This window comes from Trichechus manatus, unplaced genomic scaffold (assembly GCF_000243295.1).
Source record: "Trichechus manatus latirostris isolate Lorelei unplaced genomic scaffold, TriManLat1.0 scaffold00150, whole genome shotgun sequence".
NCBI classification, from domain to species: domain Eukaryota; kingdom Metazoa; phylum Chordata; class Mammalia; order Sirenia; family Trichechidae; genus Trichechus; species Trichechus manatus.
Genome location: NW_004444086.1, coordinates 2,344,840 through 2,364,019, shown reverse-complemented (window position 1 = coordinate 2,364,019; position 19,180 = coordinate 2,344,840). Strand labels below are relative to the sequence as shown.

Sequence of the window (19,180 nt, the reverse complement as noted above, 5' to 3'; positions counted from 1 at the left end):
AAGTGTCCAAAGGGGGAAGGAATTTGAAATCCTGGAAAGGATGGTCAGTGACACTTTTCCAAGAAGGTGCCTTTATTTTGTAAAGAGCTAAGAAGGAGAAGCAGCCAGACACTTAGATCTCTGAGGAAGAGCATTTCAGGTACAGTACACAGCAAGTGCAAAGGCCCTGAGACAGGAGCACACCCGGCATGTTCCAGGAAGGGGTAGCTTAGAAAGTTAATGGGGAGCTATATGAGGTAGGGACTTATAGGTCACTCTAAGGATTTTGACTTTTGAGTGATGTTGTGTGCCATTGAGTCAATTCCAACTCATAGCTACCCTTTATGACAGAGTAGAACTGCCCTACAAGGTTTCCTCAGTTTTGCACATGCTAATTTGAGATGCTATTACATCTACAATGTAGATTTTCAGTAGGAATTTGGGTAAGTTTGGAGTTTAGGGGAGAAATACAGGCTGAAGATACACGTTTAAGAGCCATTAACATAATTTAAAGCCATTGAGAATGGATGCAATTAACCAAGGAATGAGTGAAGACAGAAAAAAGAATTCCAAAATTTAGAGGTTGGAGTGATGAAAAGGGACAAGTTAGAGATTGGGAAGGAGCTTCCAGAAGGTAAGAGGGCAATCAGGCAAGTGTATTCTGTCAAAGACAAGGAAAGACTGTGTTTCAAGACTGAGACAGTGAACAATTGTGTCAAATGCTACTGAGAGATCAAGTAAAATGAGGACTGAAAATTGATCCTTGGATTTAACAACATGGTGGCCACTGGTGACTGATAAAAACTGTACAGTGGTAAGGGCAATTGGAGTGGGTTTGCGAGAGAATGGGAGAAGAGAAAGTGTAGACAGCCAGTACAGACAACCTCTTTAAGGACTCTGGCTGTAAAGAAAAGACATGGAGCATTGATGGGGATATCTAGTATAGAGAAAACAATTTATAATGATAGGGTGGTGATGGGGAGAGATGCTATAGCAATACCCTTGAGTAGGTGCGAGAGGATGCAATCTGGGCATAGAGGTGCTAGCCTTTGCCAGGTGCATGATCTATTTATCCATAGTAATGGGAGAGAAGGGTGTGCAGAAAGAGATGCACATTGCTTTGTTTTTCTCAGCGAAGGAGAAAGCAAGGTTCTCACCTGAGTTAAGGATGGGGTAAGTAATGGAGGTGGAAGAAAGTAAAGACAGTCTGAACTAGTTGGCTGGAGAGCTGGGGACAGAATAGACCTAGGGAAATGATTCTGGGACAGTGCTAAGGACCCACGTGAGCTTACAGACCAGGAATGTCAGCATGGCTGTGTGCTTTCCTCCAGCCACATTCAGCTGCAGGACTATGGGCACGGCAGACAGACAGGCAGATGTGACCATGGCTGTGGGTTTCCAAGGGAGCAAGAAAGAAGCAGCAAGGGAGTAAGAGTCTAACTGCTCTATCGAGTGTTAAATTAAGTCTAGATGTGTCAGCAACTGAGTCAGGCCTTTCCAGCCTTATGGCAAATCACCATGCTCCCAAACCTGTTTCTAAACATCTAATTATAGACGGAAGCTTTTACGGTTTGTATAAACAGGTCACCATTTATCCTGGCACTGCCTATATAAATCCAGAAAGAAAAATTATCTGACCTGTCTTGGCCATTCAAGACTTCATTACAATTGTTTTCCTGAAAATGACCATACTTTTGAAAGTATATGTGCTTAACCAAGAATTTTCTATCCAAGTTTTAGCTTTTCCAGGAGTAGAATTTTATGCTGAGTGAATAAATACCACATTTTTATTTGAACAGACTGGTTAGAGAATGGGACAAAATAAAATCATTTTACATGAAAACAGCAGCTAATTTTTCTTTAATAAATCAGAGTACCTCAAAAAATTTTTGTGTTTTAGGGTTATTTTTGTAGACTTCAAATTTCCTTTTAAAATGCAGTAAGAGGAATTCCGGGTATCTAGCTGCAGAGGTCTAACAGTATGGTTTTAGGGATGCTGGGATCCCTTGTTCTGCAAACCAAAATGGCTACACCTGTCCACTGGGGCCTGAGGTGCCAATAAAGAAGCTCTCTGACTTTAAGAGAGTCCCTGGGTGGTACAAATGGACAAGCCCTTGACTATTAACTGAAAGATGGGCGGTTTAAAGCCACCCAGAGGTGCCTTGGAAGAAAGCCTTGGTGATCTACTTCTGTAAGATCACAGCTTTGAAAACCCCCCTATGCAATGCAGTTCTACTCTGCACACACAGGGTCCCCAAGGGTCGGAATCAACTCAACTGCAATGGGTTTTGGGTTTTTTGACTTTAAGAAAGATGTCAAAACATCCAAGATCCACAGGAATCAGATAGCAAACTCAAACGAGCATATGTGGGTGGAGGGATGCTCCCCTCTAGAAGGGGCAACAGATTTTTTGACTGTTGCCACAGTGAACGCAGACCCAGCGTGGCAGGAGCTGATGATTAAGCTAGGTTAGAATATTTATACGAAACAACTAATTTATGATTGGTGACTCATTTTAAAAAGCTAAAAACACTGCTTATGGACAAAACGGAAAATTTTGACTTCTATTGTAAAGCAGTAAAAGCCTTTAAAATGTAAATCCTCCTGGGGTAAGATAACTACTTCATCTGTTACCAAGTTTTCTTACTAGAGTCTGCAGGAGAACGTTTCAGCTTACTTTTGAGAACCAGTTCTGTTTGACAGAAAAGCAGCAAGACTGTCAGTATTTCACACTGCTGTCTTGGGCCAAGGTGGTGCGTAACTGTGCATTATTCACATTGTGGACGCATGGCCCAGTATGCTGCTGATCTTCATTACAATATTTAATACATCCTTACTTTTAAAAATCTGACAAAAGAGACCATGAATACAGTGAAACATTCTTAGAAATCAGTAGAATTTTATTTAATGAAATCATTCAAAAGTTGTGCCTTCTATGTTTACCCTTATGTTATATATAATTATTTCATTTACACAGTTTCAAAATTTCAGTTACTTAAGATTAATATTCCTTGTAAATTTTCCTAAAATGTACTGATTTACTCTATTTCATTTCCCCAACTTTCAGCTAGATGACTACCTCTTCAGTATCTCTCATCTTCCCACGGAGACAGCTGAATATGAGTATATCCTTAGCGATATCAGTAAACCTGTATGAGAGCAGCCTATACCAAAACAAGAGTTATATATCCATGTGAGTATGGAATAATAGCAACAATAATGAGAGGAAAAAAAACAAAACAAAACCAGAAACCAATTACCATCAAGTCAATTCCGACTCATGGCGATCCCATGTGTGTCAGAGTAGAACAGTGTTCCATAGGCTTTTCAATGACTGCTTTCATGGAAATCAGGCCTTTTTCCAAGGCACATCTGGGTTGACTTCAATTTCCAACCTTTTGGTTAGCAGTTGAGAGCGTTAACTGTTTGCATCACCCAGGGACTCCAAATAACAAGACTGTTAATATTGGCAATTATAAAAGTTATAGCTGCTACCATTTAATATCTACCAAATATTATTCTAGGCACTCTGTAGCCATTATCTCTAATCCTCACGATACCCTTATTTAGTTGGTATGTTCATTCTCATTTTACAAATAAGGAAACTGAGCTTCAGAGGGAGGAGGCAAACTGCTCAGTGTGTCAAAGACAACAGCGACAGAGCCAAATCTTAAATCTGGGATTATGATTACACTTTGAGGCTCTCATTCGTGGTCTGACCACAGTTCCACATCTATTTACTAACAACTTCTCTCTGGCCAGTCTGGCTTTAGGGACACAAAAGCGGATATACAGTTCTTGCCTATGAAGACACTGTAGTCCAGTAGAGGAGACACAACAAAGATATATTTTCAAAACAACATGGTTGGTGAGAGAGTGAAGCATACACCAGTGCACGAGGACTGAGGAGGGGGGCTAAGCCTAGGTGTGGCTGGGGAAAAAGGTGTGCAGGAGAGGATGACACTCTGAACTGAAGCTTAAGAAAAATGAGTAACAATTAGGGTGAACAACTAAGGGAAGACTATTCTATGTAAGAAACATCAACAGCATGAACAGATGTATGAGCAAGTGTGGTACATTTAACAAACCGCAAGAAGTTGAGTGCTTCTGTACACTCAAGTTCAAGCTGGGGACTGGAAGAAGGTGATGTGTTTGCCTGTATCCTGGAGATGATGCCACTGAAATGTTATATAGCCAGATCGGGGTTAAAAAGGGAACATCCCAGCTGCTGTGTGAGGACGGACTGGAGGGCACATGTTTAGATGCTTTTAGGACTCCTAATTGTTTTTATCTACTTTGTTGTAAGCAAAATTTTCCCAGGAGAAACTTGTTTTCTGCATAAAGTTCTCTTACAACTTGCCACTATCACCAAGTACATTCTAAAAAGAAAGCACAGTTCAATAATTTGATCTCTCTATGAAAGGTAAACTGTCATGCACTAAATTAGACCAGGTTAGGACATGTTGCCCTTGGCTTTGGCCAGTACCAGGCATGCATAAAGTACAGTACCCTTTCTTAGGAAATAAAGATGGACACATTGTCAGCAGAAATCACAAATTTATTAACTCTTAAATATATCAATCAGTCATTTACCATTATGGCAAGAAATATATACAGTGTCCCATGGTAAACTGCAGTGTTTTAAAATGATAGAAGATAATAAATGTATAATTCGATTGTGGTGGAGAAAAAAAAATCACAACTTCTTCACATCTTAGTGTGGAAGACAAACTTGATCTACGGTATTACTTCAACACCACATGCTAAGTTAAAAGTGTAAAAAACAAAACAAAACAAAAACCCCAAATGATTCTACATCTTTTTCTTTTTTTTTTTTTTAATTAAATACATGTATGCCACATATAGCTGCTTTACAGAAAGGTAAAAGAAATTAAAAAGGGAAAAAAATGAGGCCATTGCTTTTTCACAGATCTTATTGGCAGGTTAACATGGCTCAACACATTTACTGTATATATTTAGTTTAAATATATATTGTTTTAAATCGTATAATAATTATCAGAAAAGCTTCAATCCATCTACCATACATCCACTAGCAACAATATCTAAGGTGATTAGTAATCACAGAAAGGTGAAATGAGAGAAAAGAGGGAGGGGTCTTTTTTTTGTTTTGTTTTGTTATTGTTTTTTGCTTCTGCTTTAAAAATGGGCTTCTGAGGATTATGAATGACTATCATGAAAATAATGCTGATAACGATACCGTGCACTAGAAAGCATCTCAGAGAAGAGAAAAAGCCTCAGAGGGGTCAAGTAAACAAAGGAGAAATGAGAATCACAAGGAAAACCTGGGATATTTTCCTTTCCTTTTTGTTTGAAACTCGAAAATCCTATCTTCTGTCCTTCTGACACAAGAGAGAAGCTGAAAAAGCACAAGTCACAAAGAAGAAGTTCAAAACACTTATGAGAATGGAAAACATTCTCAAGCTTCTCTAACCTTTGAAAACTAGCCAGTGATGGTGACAAGGTGGCCAGCAGGTGGAAATAAGTGCATCTGCACAAAACTTTGATCTGCTATCAATCTGGTATTCTCCTGGCAATTGCCCCAATCAATAAGACATACTGCAGTTACAGGTAGGAACTTACTTGCTTTTATCATAAGTTTTAAACAATTTTAATACTTCCAACAGAAGATACCTAAGTCCAAACAAGAGCCTAAGCGGAATTAAAAACCTTTCAAATCTTCTTGACAACATTTTTGTGGGCCCTGAAAGTGATTTAAAGTGCTAGTTTAGCTACCTCCAGAAGACCTCGATTTTTATTGTGCCTTTGTTATGCAAATGTTACTTTTACTTTTTTCTCACACACTAAACCCAAAAAACCAAACCTGTTGCCGTCAAGTCGATTCCGACTCATAGTGAGCATATAAGACAGAGGAGAACTGCATCTTACAGGGTTTCCAAGGAGTGGGTGGTGGATTGTAACTGCTGTCCTTTTGGTTAGGAGCCAAGCTCTTAACCACTGCACCACAAGGGCTCCAACACTACTAGCCAAATAAAAGGGAAAAAAGATAAAGAAAAATAAAAAATGAAACAAAAGGAACAAAGAAATAGGATAAAATGAAGAAAACAGCAGATTTGAGAAAGGAACCAAAAATTCAATTCAGCGAACTCACCAGAACAGTGTGAGTATATCCTAAAATGATCAAACTAGTAAATGATGTGAAAGTTTCCAGTTTACACAGTTTGATCAAAAACTAAATGGCTTTAGGTGTGTTACCAAACCGACTGATTCTTGCTTCCACACTTGTCAGTGGTTCTGTTCACATACCAACCCATTTTAATTGTTAAACAGCAACAAGGTTTTCAGTGAAAAATCATCTATTTCAACCAGGATCATACCAGGAAACTGAAGATTTTTTTTTGCCTTTTTTTTTTTTTTACACAAACAAGCCAAAACAGATTAACAGCAAAGAGTTCTAAAAAATTTACATTTCTCTTACAAACCGTCATTTAGAGAACAATAATGTTGAAGTCTGTTAAATCTTGGCATAAACAGGGAAACTTGATGAACAGGTTGTACTTGGAATATTGTGGAATTTGTATGTGTGTCTGACCTCCCCCCTATTGTTTGCCAACAGTAATTTAAGTTTACATGGAACATCTCCATAGCTGAGGTGTAAACAATGAATAGGAAGGAATATATGACAAGATGATGCATCGCATATGCATTACATGTAGGACCTTCACAACTTCATGCACTCAGAAACATGCATGAAGAGGAGGAGAGGACGGCCCAGGGTTACCATCCAGGTGCCTTGAAAACAGAGAATGCAGAAGTGGCACTGCTGATAGTTAGCTGAAAGGAAAAAAGGGGGAGTGAGAAATAAATTATAGTGTTTTACAAAAGGTCATCAAATGGCTTTGCCATAGTTGTGAATAGGCTCCAATTTTATAACTTAGCTAAATAATAGATTGAAAATACTACATATAAGAGATCTTGCAATCACTAAGAGAAAATACACAAAATTAAACTGGAAAACCAATATTATCTGTCAATTTGTTCACACAAAGCTAAGTTACAAATAAGAGACAGTGACCCAGGCTTCCATCACATTATTAAATCTAAATATACCTTTTAAGCATTTGTATTTACTAGATAAATTAATAACTGAATATTGTTATTCATAGTTGAAGTAGACTCAAAATTTAAGTCCATCCTTATTAGCTTTTGTCATTATTCTTCAACTCTTTGGGAAATCAAACCTAGAAACCAATTTAATAAGGGATAGGGCTGCTATGAGTCGGAATCAAGTGGTATGGCCTCAAAGGAAGGGAAAATACAATTATTCTTATTTAACTGGAGGCCTCTTTAAACGAACAGCCGGGAGCATTATTTCCTAAAAGCTCTGACAAGGTTCGGTGCTTTGAATGGGGAAAATATTTATAATAGCACCACACACATACCTGAATCCCTTTAATCCAACTTTAAGAAACAAATCTTGAAAAACAACAACGCAGGCATGAATTTAAATTACAGTCAACTTTCAATTATCCTCTGGAATTACCCACTTTGTGAGTTTTAAGTTTCAGCTCGACTTTCTCCTGTGACCTGTCCTCATGGTGAAATACCATTATAGTCAGTCAAGTACAGCAAATTAATTTGCATATTAACCTTAGCCAATCAAGTAACAGGAATTGCAATATCTTGAAAAACAGTAAGAAATCAAACAATACTAAAGCTTAATATAAATTAGGCATGGATAATTGAGAGTTGTCTGAATTGACCCAGACATAATTGACTTTTGATGCCAGAACTCCAGGATATTCTAAAACGACACATCCATATATTAAAGAAAGGATCTTCTCAGTGCTCATTACCTTTAAAATAAAGATTACGCTACAAAAAGGGGCTGAATGTTAGACTCAAGAGCTCATGCATAATTGCTATGAATTTTTGAAGACCTTGAATGGTTTTCAATGAATATAATGCAAGAGAAAATCTTCTCAAATGGAAAACAGCCATGCAGCCTTTCAGTCATTAGCTCCAATCACAAAGTATCGGAGCTGGTTGCTACTTACAAGACCCATGTGAGAATGGTTTTCAGGTCTTAGATGTTTTGCCACAAAGCGGTGCTTCCTGAGAAGTTTTCCTTCCCATTTGGAATACAGGATGGCCTATTAAGAGAAGCCCCATTTGAGCCACCTGGCATAAAATGAAGTTTTCTTAAATAGGCTCTAGTCCATAAACACTTCAGGGAATTATAGAAAAACCTAACTCTCTAGCAGTATATGAATGTAATTCCTTCTGTGTTAACTGGTAATTTGTGTTGTACGTCTTTGGGGTAAAAAAACAAAAACAACAATAATACACAGTCACACAAATGAATGTCTTCATTATTTGCATATCCTTTGTTTCTTTCTCTAAATTACACAGCCATTGTTATAAGCTTGACTCCTGTCCTACCACCCCAAAATTTAACACGTGTTCCTTGGTGAGAGAATCTGGAATGAAATCAACTGTCTGGAATGGGCCAGACTTCTACCAGCTGAGTCTCAACTCTCATTCTTGTTTTCATGTGACCCCACTTTTACTTGATGCAACCTTATTTCTCATTATTTCCTTTCTTCCAGTTGGAGCCAGCTGTCCTTATTCATAGTCTTCTATCATACTAAAGTCCTGACATCATACTTTTCTTCATGATGCTCCTTGTGCTTGGACTATCTTCCCTTTGTTTTTTCTCTCTCCAAATTCCACTCATCATTTAAGAGCTTGTCCAAAATTCCTCTACCTTCTCCACGAAGGGTACTTCCAACAGTTTGCTACATTTGTAATTCATTCCATTCTACTCTGAAGTTGATTATAAATTTTACTATATAGATTTTTTTTTGTTGGGTATTGGTGATTAGATGCTTTCCAGATGAGAATGTATGTTTCTTGAGGGCAAGCCTTTTATCTCACACTGTATTTGGCATAGGTTAGGCATCTAGGAGATGTGTAACAAATATCTGTCTAATTACTGACTGGGAGAACAAACACAACATCTGAGGTAGAGTGGTGTAGTGTAAAAGACACTGAAATACTGGATATTTGCTTTTTAAATGCTGTCTTTTATAAATTTTTCCTAATATCTGTACTTGAGCCTCAATAGATAATCTATAAAATGAAGCTCCTAGTATTTTATTGGCCATTTTAGAAACTCCCCTCTAGTCTTTCCTGCCACATTCCTTTCCTTTGCCAACAGTGACAATAAAGTCACAAATATTTTGCCGGATTACATGAATCCTCCTAAGTTAACCCTAACAGAAATCAGCTTGATAGAGTATCCTCTAGTTCCCATCTAAAACTTTTGCAGACTGCTCTATGCCAAATTTCAACTCACAAATGCCTAGTCTGATTAATCTTTCCAGAGAATTGTAGACTGTTTACCAAGGCATTTATTCCCACCAATGTAACTGACCACCAGCATTAAATAACATATGTCATGCTATTAACAATGGAATAAGTAGAAGGAGCTGACCATGGGTATATTAACAAAGAAGCTGACAGCCTGGGAATATTTACTTGATGGGTACTGTTGGCGACCCCGAGCGATGAAAATGAACATTCTGCCACTTTCCATCCCGACGGTGCCAGACGCGAGTCTCTTCTGACTGCATTGTCTTTGGCATTCCGCTACCATCCATGTACTGTGTGAGCCTAATGTAAGCTATGCAGGCAGCATCGTCGCCCACCAGATGCACATGGGGGTTCAGGATAATAGTGTGGATTGGTTTCTGGCTTTTGGACAAAGCTGAAAGAGAACAACATGAAAAGAAAAATTTAGTTACTATGCAATAAAGTAAAACAAGACAGAATAACTAGTTGGGACCAACGAATGTGATGTTATTCATTCAATTCAACTACTCATTATTTGTACTATCTTCATACTAGGTACTGTGTAAAGTATAAAGGATAAGAAGAAGAGCAAGAATGGATACAGTCTTTATTTTCTCTGTTTCCATTTGTAGGCAATTTATATGCCACTCTGGAAACTTTCATTGGTTGGGGAAAAAACTGGAGAGATGTATTTATCTACGATGGGCAGTGGTTAGAAACAGAAGCCATAATACGAGTAGCAGTGGAGAAGGCCTGGCCCAGGTGCATGCAGCCCTGTCTTTCTCAAGGATGTACCACTGGGGCACTTGACAGGATATCCTGTGGTCTTGTTTGTTGGTTGGTGAAGTATATGGGACAAGAGAAATACATCAAATATAGTGAAAACTGTGAGAGCCGGAACTTGAAGGGACTGCTTTGTTTTTCCAGGTCTCACAAGGTTTCTTCCTTTGACAGGGTGCAGTCTTACCCCTTTTCTATCACTCCTTTTAGTGGAAATATTAGAGTTTTCTTTCTCTGACAGGTGTCCACCTGTCACAGGTCCTAGCTTTCACAGGTTTTATTGTATCAAGCATGGAGGTCATTGTCTCCAAAAAAAGCTGGCCGTAGCATGAGTTTGTTTCTGAGCCTCATTCTGTGCCTCCTTAACAAATCAGAGTCCATTCCATGAGAGTCCAGTTGCTGCCACACAGTAAAACCCCAAAAGCTGGTACTGGCCATATAGCCTGATTCTCTACCCTTTTTCTTTGACTGATTAACCCTCACTAGGTTCTAGCCACGGGTGTTTTGACAGTAGCTACTCATTCTAATTATTGAATAACCAAGATTTGACAATTTAATGCAGATTATTTATTGATGACGCTTCTCTCTTGGACTGCTAGAACAGGTTGGACTGGTTTAGTTGTTATCCAAACATGTACCCTTTTCTCAGAAAAGATCTATTCATATTACCTAGTGCCATAGTCATACAAAAAAAGACTACCCCAGTAGAAAGAATATGTAGTTAGGAAAGTAATGATGTATGGTGTTATGTTAAAGTAGGTAAAAATATTAATGGGTTAATTAATTCTTTTGCTAGGGACAAGATGGTGTCAGCTGTGAGCCAGCTGGAGAAAAGAACATGATGTGCCGTCAGTCAGAGTGCTGGGATTACAGAGACTATGAGAATATTTACTGAAGCTTTGCTAAGGCCAATTTATCACAAAATTCCTTTTGTTTGTTTGTTTGCCAATGCCTAGTGAATATAGGAAAAGGTAATTCATTAAGTATGTCCTAACTTACAAATCCACAGCAAGGCAGACATTCTTGCTGAGGCTTATCTTTATTGAAAGTGAGCCTGATCATGACAATATTGCTGTTATTCCTCTTTAACTCACTGAAATCTCATTACAAGAAGAGTGAATTCACTCTGTGTATCATGTAGTAGCAACACAGTGCTTAATGCTTTTAGGTGCAGTAAGAAAAAGAAGGTATAAAGGGAGTTGCTGGTTTACACTTTTCGTGATGACCTGGAGGATTTCGGCAGGAAGAGGTTTCTTTTGTCATTTTCTTGAAATGTGGCTCTTTCCTCTGAGCCCCCTAAAATTCATATAATTTGAACTGACATATATACCTGATTACTCATTTCCATTTCCATTTTACTTTGAAAATAAGCACCAAATATGCTTGAAAGCACTTGTCTCTGTTAAATATTCTGGCATGCTGTGGTTTCTTTTATTTTTTTCGTACACTAAGTTTTATGAAACAGTTACATTTTTGGTAACTCGTTTTGTAGCTTATAACATAGAATTCACTGGAACATAAATGGGGCATAGTCAATCAACATTACTTTTTATGCAAAGTAAGAGATATTTCCTAAAAGGCAGAAAAAATTTAAGCCTTTCATTTTTTTTTTGGTTTCAAATACAAAAAACAACCAAAAAAAACAAAAAAATTATTGTGTAAAATGCTGGGCTAAGATAAAAAATTTCATTGTAGAAAAGAGCCAAAGGATCCGCAAATTTGGGAGAAATTCAGAGAAGTTGGAAAAGGTATTTTACTCAATTTAGAATAAAAGTACCATTTTCAAAGTAGAATCGATGAAAGTCCATCCCTTCCACTAAATTACCCAATGCTTCAGGTTCAAAAGCGGTAAGGCCTGGGTCACAGATTTTTCTGTAAGAAGAAAAAAAAAATCAAAATAACCAGTAAATAAATGAGTTAGTAAATGTTACTGTTTTACAAGCATTCATTCTTATTTATCAACTAGTTAATGAAGGAAATGGCCTATATACTAAAAATATAAAATTTCTATTACAGGCCTTGGCAAAGTGGATGAGGAGAGAGTCTAAAAAGGCATTTTGCAGAGACCTCTGATATAACCAGTGCAAACAAATGATAATCTACCATACTTCAGGAATCTCCTTTTCAAAATTGATCTTTTTATTTCTAAGGTGATTTCTCCAGGTTATTCCCAGCCTTTCCAAATCTTGACTTCAGTTTATCATTTTCTCTGAAATGCTCTCCAAGTCCTATAAAACCATCTTTGGCTGTGAAATTAAATATTTTGAGATAATTTTTGATGACATTTTCTATGCTCATATCAAACATCTATATTATGATCGACGTGAAGGCAGGTGTCACATCTCACACTCCTAGCAATGTTTACCATAATTAAGCTTCTGATCAAAGTTTACTTATCTATTAAAATAAAATTAATACAGGGTTCAAATGTACACATTAGTTTTTTTTATTGTAGAAATATGATTCAACAAAGGGATATACCATTTTAAATATTCAGAGAAAACAAATGGGCTTTCTTTGGAGAAATTAATTTATTTAACAAATAATTGTTAAACACCTACTATGTAGCAGGTATTCTTTGAAACAAGCATTTATAACACAATAATTTATACTAAAACAGAAGTAAATACAAAGTGTTTGAATGTTTGAAAAGCAGATTACTTATACACAGTAAAGAATTAAGAAAGAAAGAAAATTTGAACTGGGCGTCTATGAATAAGTAGGAGTTTTCCAGGTTGAGGAAAGTGGTGGGCAGGAGCGTAACAAGCATAGTGGTATGTTGTTGTGAGCTGTGTCCAGTGGGCCCTTGGCTCACGGCAGCCTCATGGCAGCCCCATGCACAATGGAATGAAATGCTGCCATCTCTATGATCGGTTGAGGATTGGACTGTTGAGATCCATAGGGTTGTCATTGATTTTTCATTGATTTTTTAGAAGTAGATTACCAGGCCTTTCTTTCTAGTTTGTCTTAGTCTGGAAGCTCCACTGAAACCTGTTTAGCATTATAGCAGCAAGCCAACCCTCACTGACAGATGGGTAGTGGCTGCACAAGAGGTTCATTGGTCGGAAATCGAACCTAGGTCTCCTGCATGGAAGGCAAGAATTCTACCACTGAACCACCACTGACCCCCCATAGAAACACAGAGGGAGGAATATTTCCTTTGGCCTGTGATGACTAGAGTAGGCTTCTCAGAGAAGGTGACATAAAATCTGGGTTTGAAGAATTAGTAGGAGCTCACAAGGTAGGTAAAGAGAGTAAACAGAGAGAGATTTTTAGATTGTATTTATTTGTCCCAAAGTGCAATACAGTGGATGGAGCTGCCTCTGATTTCATATGGAAATCCCCCATTTGGAAGGCAAAAATTTCTTAACTCTTCAACAAAAATACAAGTTTGAAAAGGGTAACTCACTATGATTCTTCCAAGTGCAGTACTGTTCATAGAATGTGGAACTGATGCTTTTCAAAGAATACATTAAGAACAGAACATCACAGTGGTTATTCATCGTGGTCAAGAAAGACTCAGGTAAAAGGCAAAAGGGGGAAGGCAAAAGGCAAAAGGGGGAAGAAGTGGATTAGCAACTTTGCCTCAGACTGCCTGGTGGACAGACATTTTTAAACTCAAAGACAAATACATATAATCTTTTTCTAAGGAGCAAAATGAGAAGAACAGTGTTCCTATGGTAACAAGTTATTCTGCCAGGGGCTATTATTTCCTCTAGAAATAATGGTTTTTGGTTGTCAACATCAGCGAACTAAAATTTCTTACTGCCTTATATTAACACTAAGATTATCTGGGAATCACTGTACTATGATGGATATTTTTACACAACTCAGAAAAGTCAATATGTTTGAAAATCTGTTAGTCTGTTCTTGTCTCTCTTTCTCTCTCTTCCCTCTATAATTCTATTGGTATTAATAAAAGATTCAGAAAACTGCCACTTGGTGGGTGGGAGTGTGTGCTCTGAACAGGTGTTCTAAGGACCAGCTGTCAGAGCTATACCAATACATCCTACCATCAAGAAAGCCCCCAGATGGAAGGTTCTCGTAGATTAACCCTGGGCCTGAAAAGTTCAAAATCAGGTCAGACTGCAGGCCTGCATAGGTAAAGGAATTAGTAAACTGATAGGATCCAAAGAACAGAATTATGTAATGTACCATATTTTAAATTGCCTGGGGATATAAAAAATGCTCCACTTCTGCCTGACTACAACTGGTCCCCACTATGAGCCAAAAACAGCAACAATCAAAAACCAAAACAAAAAATAATAACATCAAAACACACTTTTTGCCATTCCATAAAGAAATGCTACTGCAAAAGGAGATTTAAAAAAAAGTAATCTTATGCTTTGGAGAATCAAATAGGTCTAAAAAGGTTACTTCAGCAAAAAGAAGAAAAGAGATGCAGGTTCTATAGACAGTTCTAAACAACAGTTTAACAGAGAATTGTTGCCTGTGACAACAAAGAATGTTCTTTTAAACTCCATTTCTTACTATCTCTTTTATTCCAACTATAATTTATTAGGTCGTGTTAAAGAATATGATACACACACACGTGTACACATGTACAGACACATGTATCCACATATACACACGTTTTAATTTACAAGAAGCAGATCTTGGATTTAATTTAGTTTTAAATTTAGTTACTCTCTCCTATATTTTATATTTGGTTATCTATTTCTAACTAATGACAAAAGTAATACCTGCTTATTATGTAATTTGGAAAGAATAGAAAAGAAGGAAAAAAAAAAAAAAAACTCATGTACAATTTCACCTCCCAGAGACAATCTCTTTTTTTTTATTTTAAAACCAAATTGGCCTATTTCATCCCATTTTTCATGCATTTTTATTCTGTCACTGAAATAATTATATACATTCAATTTTACATCCTGCCTGATTTTCAGTATATGCATCATCAACATTTTCCCAGATGGCTAGAAACTCTGCATAATCATCCATTGTACCAAAGCCACCAAAAAATTACTCAATTGTCACATCACAAACACAATGCTGGAGAGACAGGTTGCTTCCATTTTCCATTATTATGAATATTGCTTCAATAAACAACTTTTTTATAAATCTATCCACGTTTTAGATTCATAATTCATGCCCATGTTAAATTCTTGTAAGTAGAATTATAAAACCAAAAACCAAACTCGTTGTGTCGATTCTGACTCACAACGACCCTACAGGACAGAGTAGAACTGTCCCCTAGGGTTTCCAAGGAGCTCCTGGTGGATTCAAATTGCTGACCTTTTTGGTTAGCAGCCGTAGCTCTTAACCACTACGCCACCAGCATTTCCAACTAGAATTATAGGGTTGCACTAATATGAACCTTTACAAAAGCTTTCTGGTACACAACAACTAACTGACCTTGCCTCCCACACCACCTCAGAAGGCTGCTCCCATTTATACTCCACCCAGTGGTGGAGGAAAGTTACCACGTTCCTGCTGCATCTGCTCCCCTCTGCTCATCAGCACAGTTTTCTTCCCTGCTAAGCTGATAGGCAGAAAATGCTCTTGTGTTTAAATTAGCATATACTTAATTAGTGGGCATAAAAATGCTTTTATTAGTCTACTTGTCATTCATATTTTCTCTTTTGTGAAGAGTCCGTTCATGTCCTTGCCCTATTTTTCTAGTTTTCAATCTTACTCACTCAACATAAATTAACTTACGCCACATGTTTTGCAGGTATCTTCCTAAGTTTATTGTTTGTTTCTTAGTTTTATTTTTTGTATTTTTATTAAAGCGTACAAGTTTTATACGTTTAGGTAGTCTAATCATTTTATATTCCTTATTTGTGATTACTTCCTCTGCTTTTAAAATTAGAAAGACTAGACTTGTCCAATCAGAGATCAAATTCAAATCTCTTTTTTGCATTTATCTATTTCATTTACATGGAAATCATTTTGCTGTATCTTGCAAGGAGAAGGCTTAGATTGATTTTTATCCCCAAACAGCTAACTTACTGACGCCACATCCTTTGTGCCATAAGCCTTCATGCCCTGTTTATCTGAATGCTTTAAATATACTTGAGCAAAGTAGTTTCATTTACATACCCTGGTGGCACAGTAGTTAAGAGCTACAGCTGCTAACCAAAATGCTGGCAGTTCAAATCCACCAGCTGCTCCTTGGAAACACTATGGGGCAGTTCTACTCTATCCAGTAGGATCTCTATGAGATGGAATCGACTCGACAGCAGTGGGTTTGGTATGATGCAGCACTTTATAAACTCTAAATTAAGCACATAGTCTCTTCTTCAAATGAAATTTTACCCAAAAGACTAATACATAAAAGAGATGAAGATAAAGGTAAGTTGCACTGGCTGAAGAAGCAGAGGATGGCCTGACATCACCCCCAATCTCCTTTCTCTGTCCCAGGACCTCTGCAGAACTTTGAGAAAAAACAAAACTGCACTTCTATGTGCTTTCATGTTTTTGTGTCTTTGCTCACATGGATTGTTCTATATGGAATTCCCTTCCATCAGATAGAGGGGCTGGTCATTACTCTTCTGGGCATTTACAAAGATATCTCCAATCCTTGGATCAGAAGCAATGTCTCCTTTCTCTGACATCTCAAATAAATATATTTCTCTCCTGGGGGACATTTAGTCATTTATAACTTGAAATGTCTGTCAGTCTGTTGTGCTGTGGTGGCTTGAGTGGTGCTATGATGCTGGAAGCTATGCCACCGGTATTTCAAATACCAGCAGGGTCACCCATGGTGGACAGGTTTCAGCAGGGCTAAGACAGACCAGGAAGAAGGACCTGGTGGTCTACTTCTAAAAAAAAACTGGCCAGTGAAAACCTTATGAATAGTGGCAGAACACTGTCTGCTTTAGTTTAGTGCCGGAGGATGAGCCCGTCAGGTTGGAAGGCACTCAAAACATGACTGGGGAAGAGCTGCCTCCTCAAAGTAGAATCGACCTTAATGATGTGGATGGAGTCAAGCTTTTGGGAGCTTCATTTGCTGATGTGGCATGACTCAAAATGAGAAGAAATAACTGTAAACATCTATTACTAATAAGAATGTGGAATTTATAAAGTTTAAACCTAGGAAAATCAGAAGTTGTCAAAAATGAAATGGAACACATAAAGATCAATATCCTACGCACGAGTGAGCTGAAATTGACTGCTATTGGCCATTCTGAATTGTGGACAATCATTTGGTCTACTATGCTGGAAATGACAAATTAAAGAGGAATGGCTTCAGATTTATCATCAAAAAGAACACTTCAAGATCTATCCTGAAGTACAACGCTGTCAGTGATAGGATAATATCCATACACCTATAAGGAAGACCAATTAATATGACTACTATTCAAATTTACACACAAACACTAATGTCAAAGATGAAGAAATTGAAGATTTTTACCAGCTTCTGCAGTCTGAAATTAATCAAACATGCAATCAAGATGCATTGATAATTACTAGTGATTAGAATGTGAAAGCTGGAAACAAAGAAGAAGGATAGGTAGTTTGAAAATATGGCCTTGATGATAGAAACCATGCCGGAGAAGGCATGATAGAATTTTGCAAGACCAACAACTTATTCTTTGCAAATACATTCATTCAACAACATAAACAGCGACTATACACATGGATCTCATCAGATGGAATACACAGGAATTAAATCAACTATATCTGTGGAAAGAGATCATGGAGAAGCTCAATATCGTCAGTCAGAACAAGGCCAGGGACAGACTACAGAACAGACCATCAACTGCTTATATGTAAATTCAAGCTGAAACTGAAGAAAATTAAAACAAGTACATGAGAGCCAAAGTACAAACTTGAGTATATCCCACCAGAATTTAGAGACCATCTCACGAATAGAATCGACGCAGTGAACACTAATGACTGAAGACCAGACAAGTTGTGGCATGACATCAAGGACATCATACATGAAGAAAGCAAGCGGTCATTAAAAGACAGGAAAAGAAAGAAAAGACCAAAATGGAAGTCAGAAGAGACTCTGAAACTTGCTCTTGAGGGTAGAGCAGCTAAAACAAAAGGAAGAAATGACCACGTAAAAGAGCTGAACAGAAGATTTCAAAGGGCAGATTGAGAAGACAAAGTAAAGTATTATTATGACATGTGCAAAGATTATTTTGGTTAGAAAACCAAAAGGGAAGAACACGGTCAGCATTTCTCAAGCTAAAACAACTGAAGAAAAAATTCAAGCCTCAAGTTGTAATATCAAAGGTTTCTATGGGCAAAATATTGAATGATGCAGGAAGCATCAAAAGAAGATGAAAGGAATACACACAGTCACTGTACCAGAAAGAATTGGTCAATGTTCAACCATTTGATCAAGAACCGATGGTAGCGAAGGAAGAAGTCCAAGCTGCACTGAAGGCATTAGTGGAAAATAAGGCTCTAGGAACTCACGGAATACCAATTGAGATATTTCAAAAATCACTAGAAGTGCTCACTCAACAAATGGTGGATGCAAGAGTATGGCCCCCGGACACCCTTTTAGTTCAGTGGTGAAGTCACTCCCGAGGTTCACCGTTCAGCCGGGGATTGGACAGCCCCATAAAACAAAACGGGACTAATGAGGCACAGCAATCCGGGGACAAGGACTAGAAAGCAGGAGGGGATATGAAAGCTGGTGATAGGGAACCCAAGTTTGAGAAATGGCAGTGTTGACATGTCATGGGGTTGTTAACCATTGTCATAGGGCAATATGTGTACTAACTGTTTAATGAGAAACTATTTTGTTCTATAAACCTTCATCTAAAGTAAAAAAAAAAAAAAGAATTATCTACGTGAGATCAAATTGACAACAGCAACTCAAAAGGTTTGATGGGAAGGCTAGGGGACAGTGAGGTAAAGACAAAGGTGATGGAATAATTTGGAAAAGGATAGGGAGAACAGCAGCACAACTAGAAGAATGTAATCAATGTCACATTTCTACACATAGAAATTTTTGAAATGGTGTATCTTTGGCTATGTATATTTTCACAAAAAAAAAAAGGTCCTCCAAGGTTGAGAAGGGAGAGTGTTGACATGTCGTGGGGTTGTTAACCAATGTCATAAAACAATATGTGTGCTGACTGTTTAATGAGAAACTATTTGTTCTGTA

At 37.6% G+C, this 19,180-nt stretch overlaps 1 protein-coding gene across 5 annotated transcripts in view; it reads right to left on the bottom strand.

The window, feature by feature from the left end:
- Positions 1-6,543: 6,543 nt before the first annotated feature.
- Positions 6,544-19,180, bottom strand: part of CAMK2D (calcium/calmodulin dependent protein kinase II delta) — a 376,805-nt gene continuing 364,168 nt past the window's right edge. For 2 of the 5 annotated variants that reach the window (XM_023740191.1, XM_004385897.2), the window contains exons 16-18: positions 11,870-11,964; positions 9,499-9,727; positions 7,040-8,111 (exon numbers count right to left, since the gene is read on the bottom strand). In XM_023740191.1, coding sequence (XP_023595959.1) covers positions 8,045-8,111; positions 9,499-9,727; positions 11,870-11,964 — 391 coding nt within the window. In that variant the 3' untranslated portion in view covers positions 7,040-8,044. Of the gene's footprint in view, positions 6,793-7,039; positions 9,728-11,869; positions 11,965-19,180 lie in introns of those variants that run through there. The other 3 variants (XM_004385900.2, XM_004385901.2, XM_012558245.2) reach the window with 3 other exon arrangements.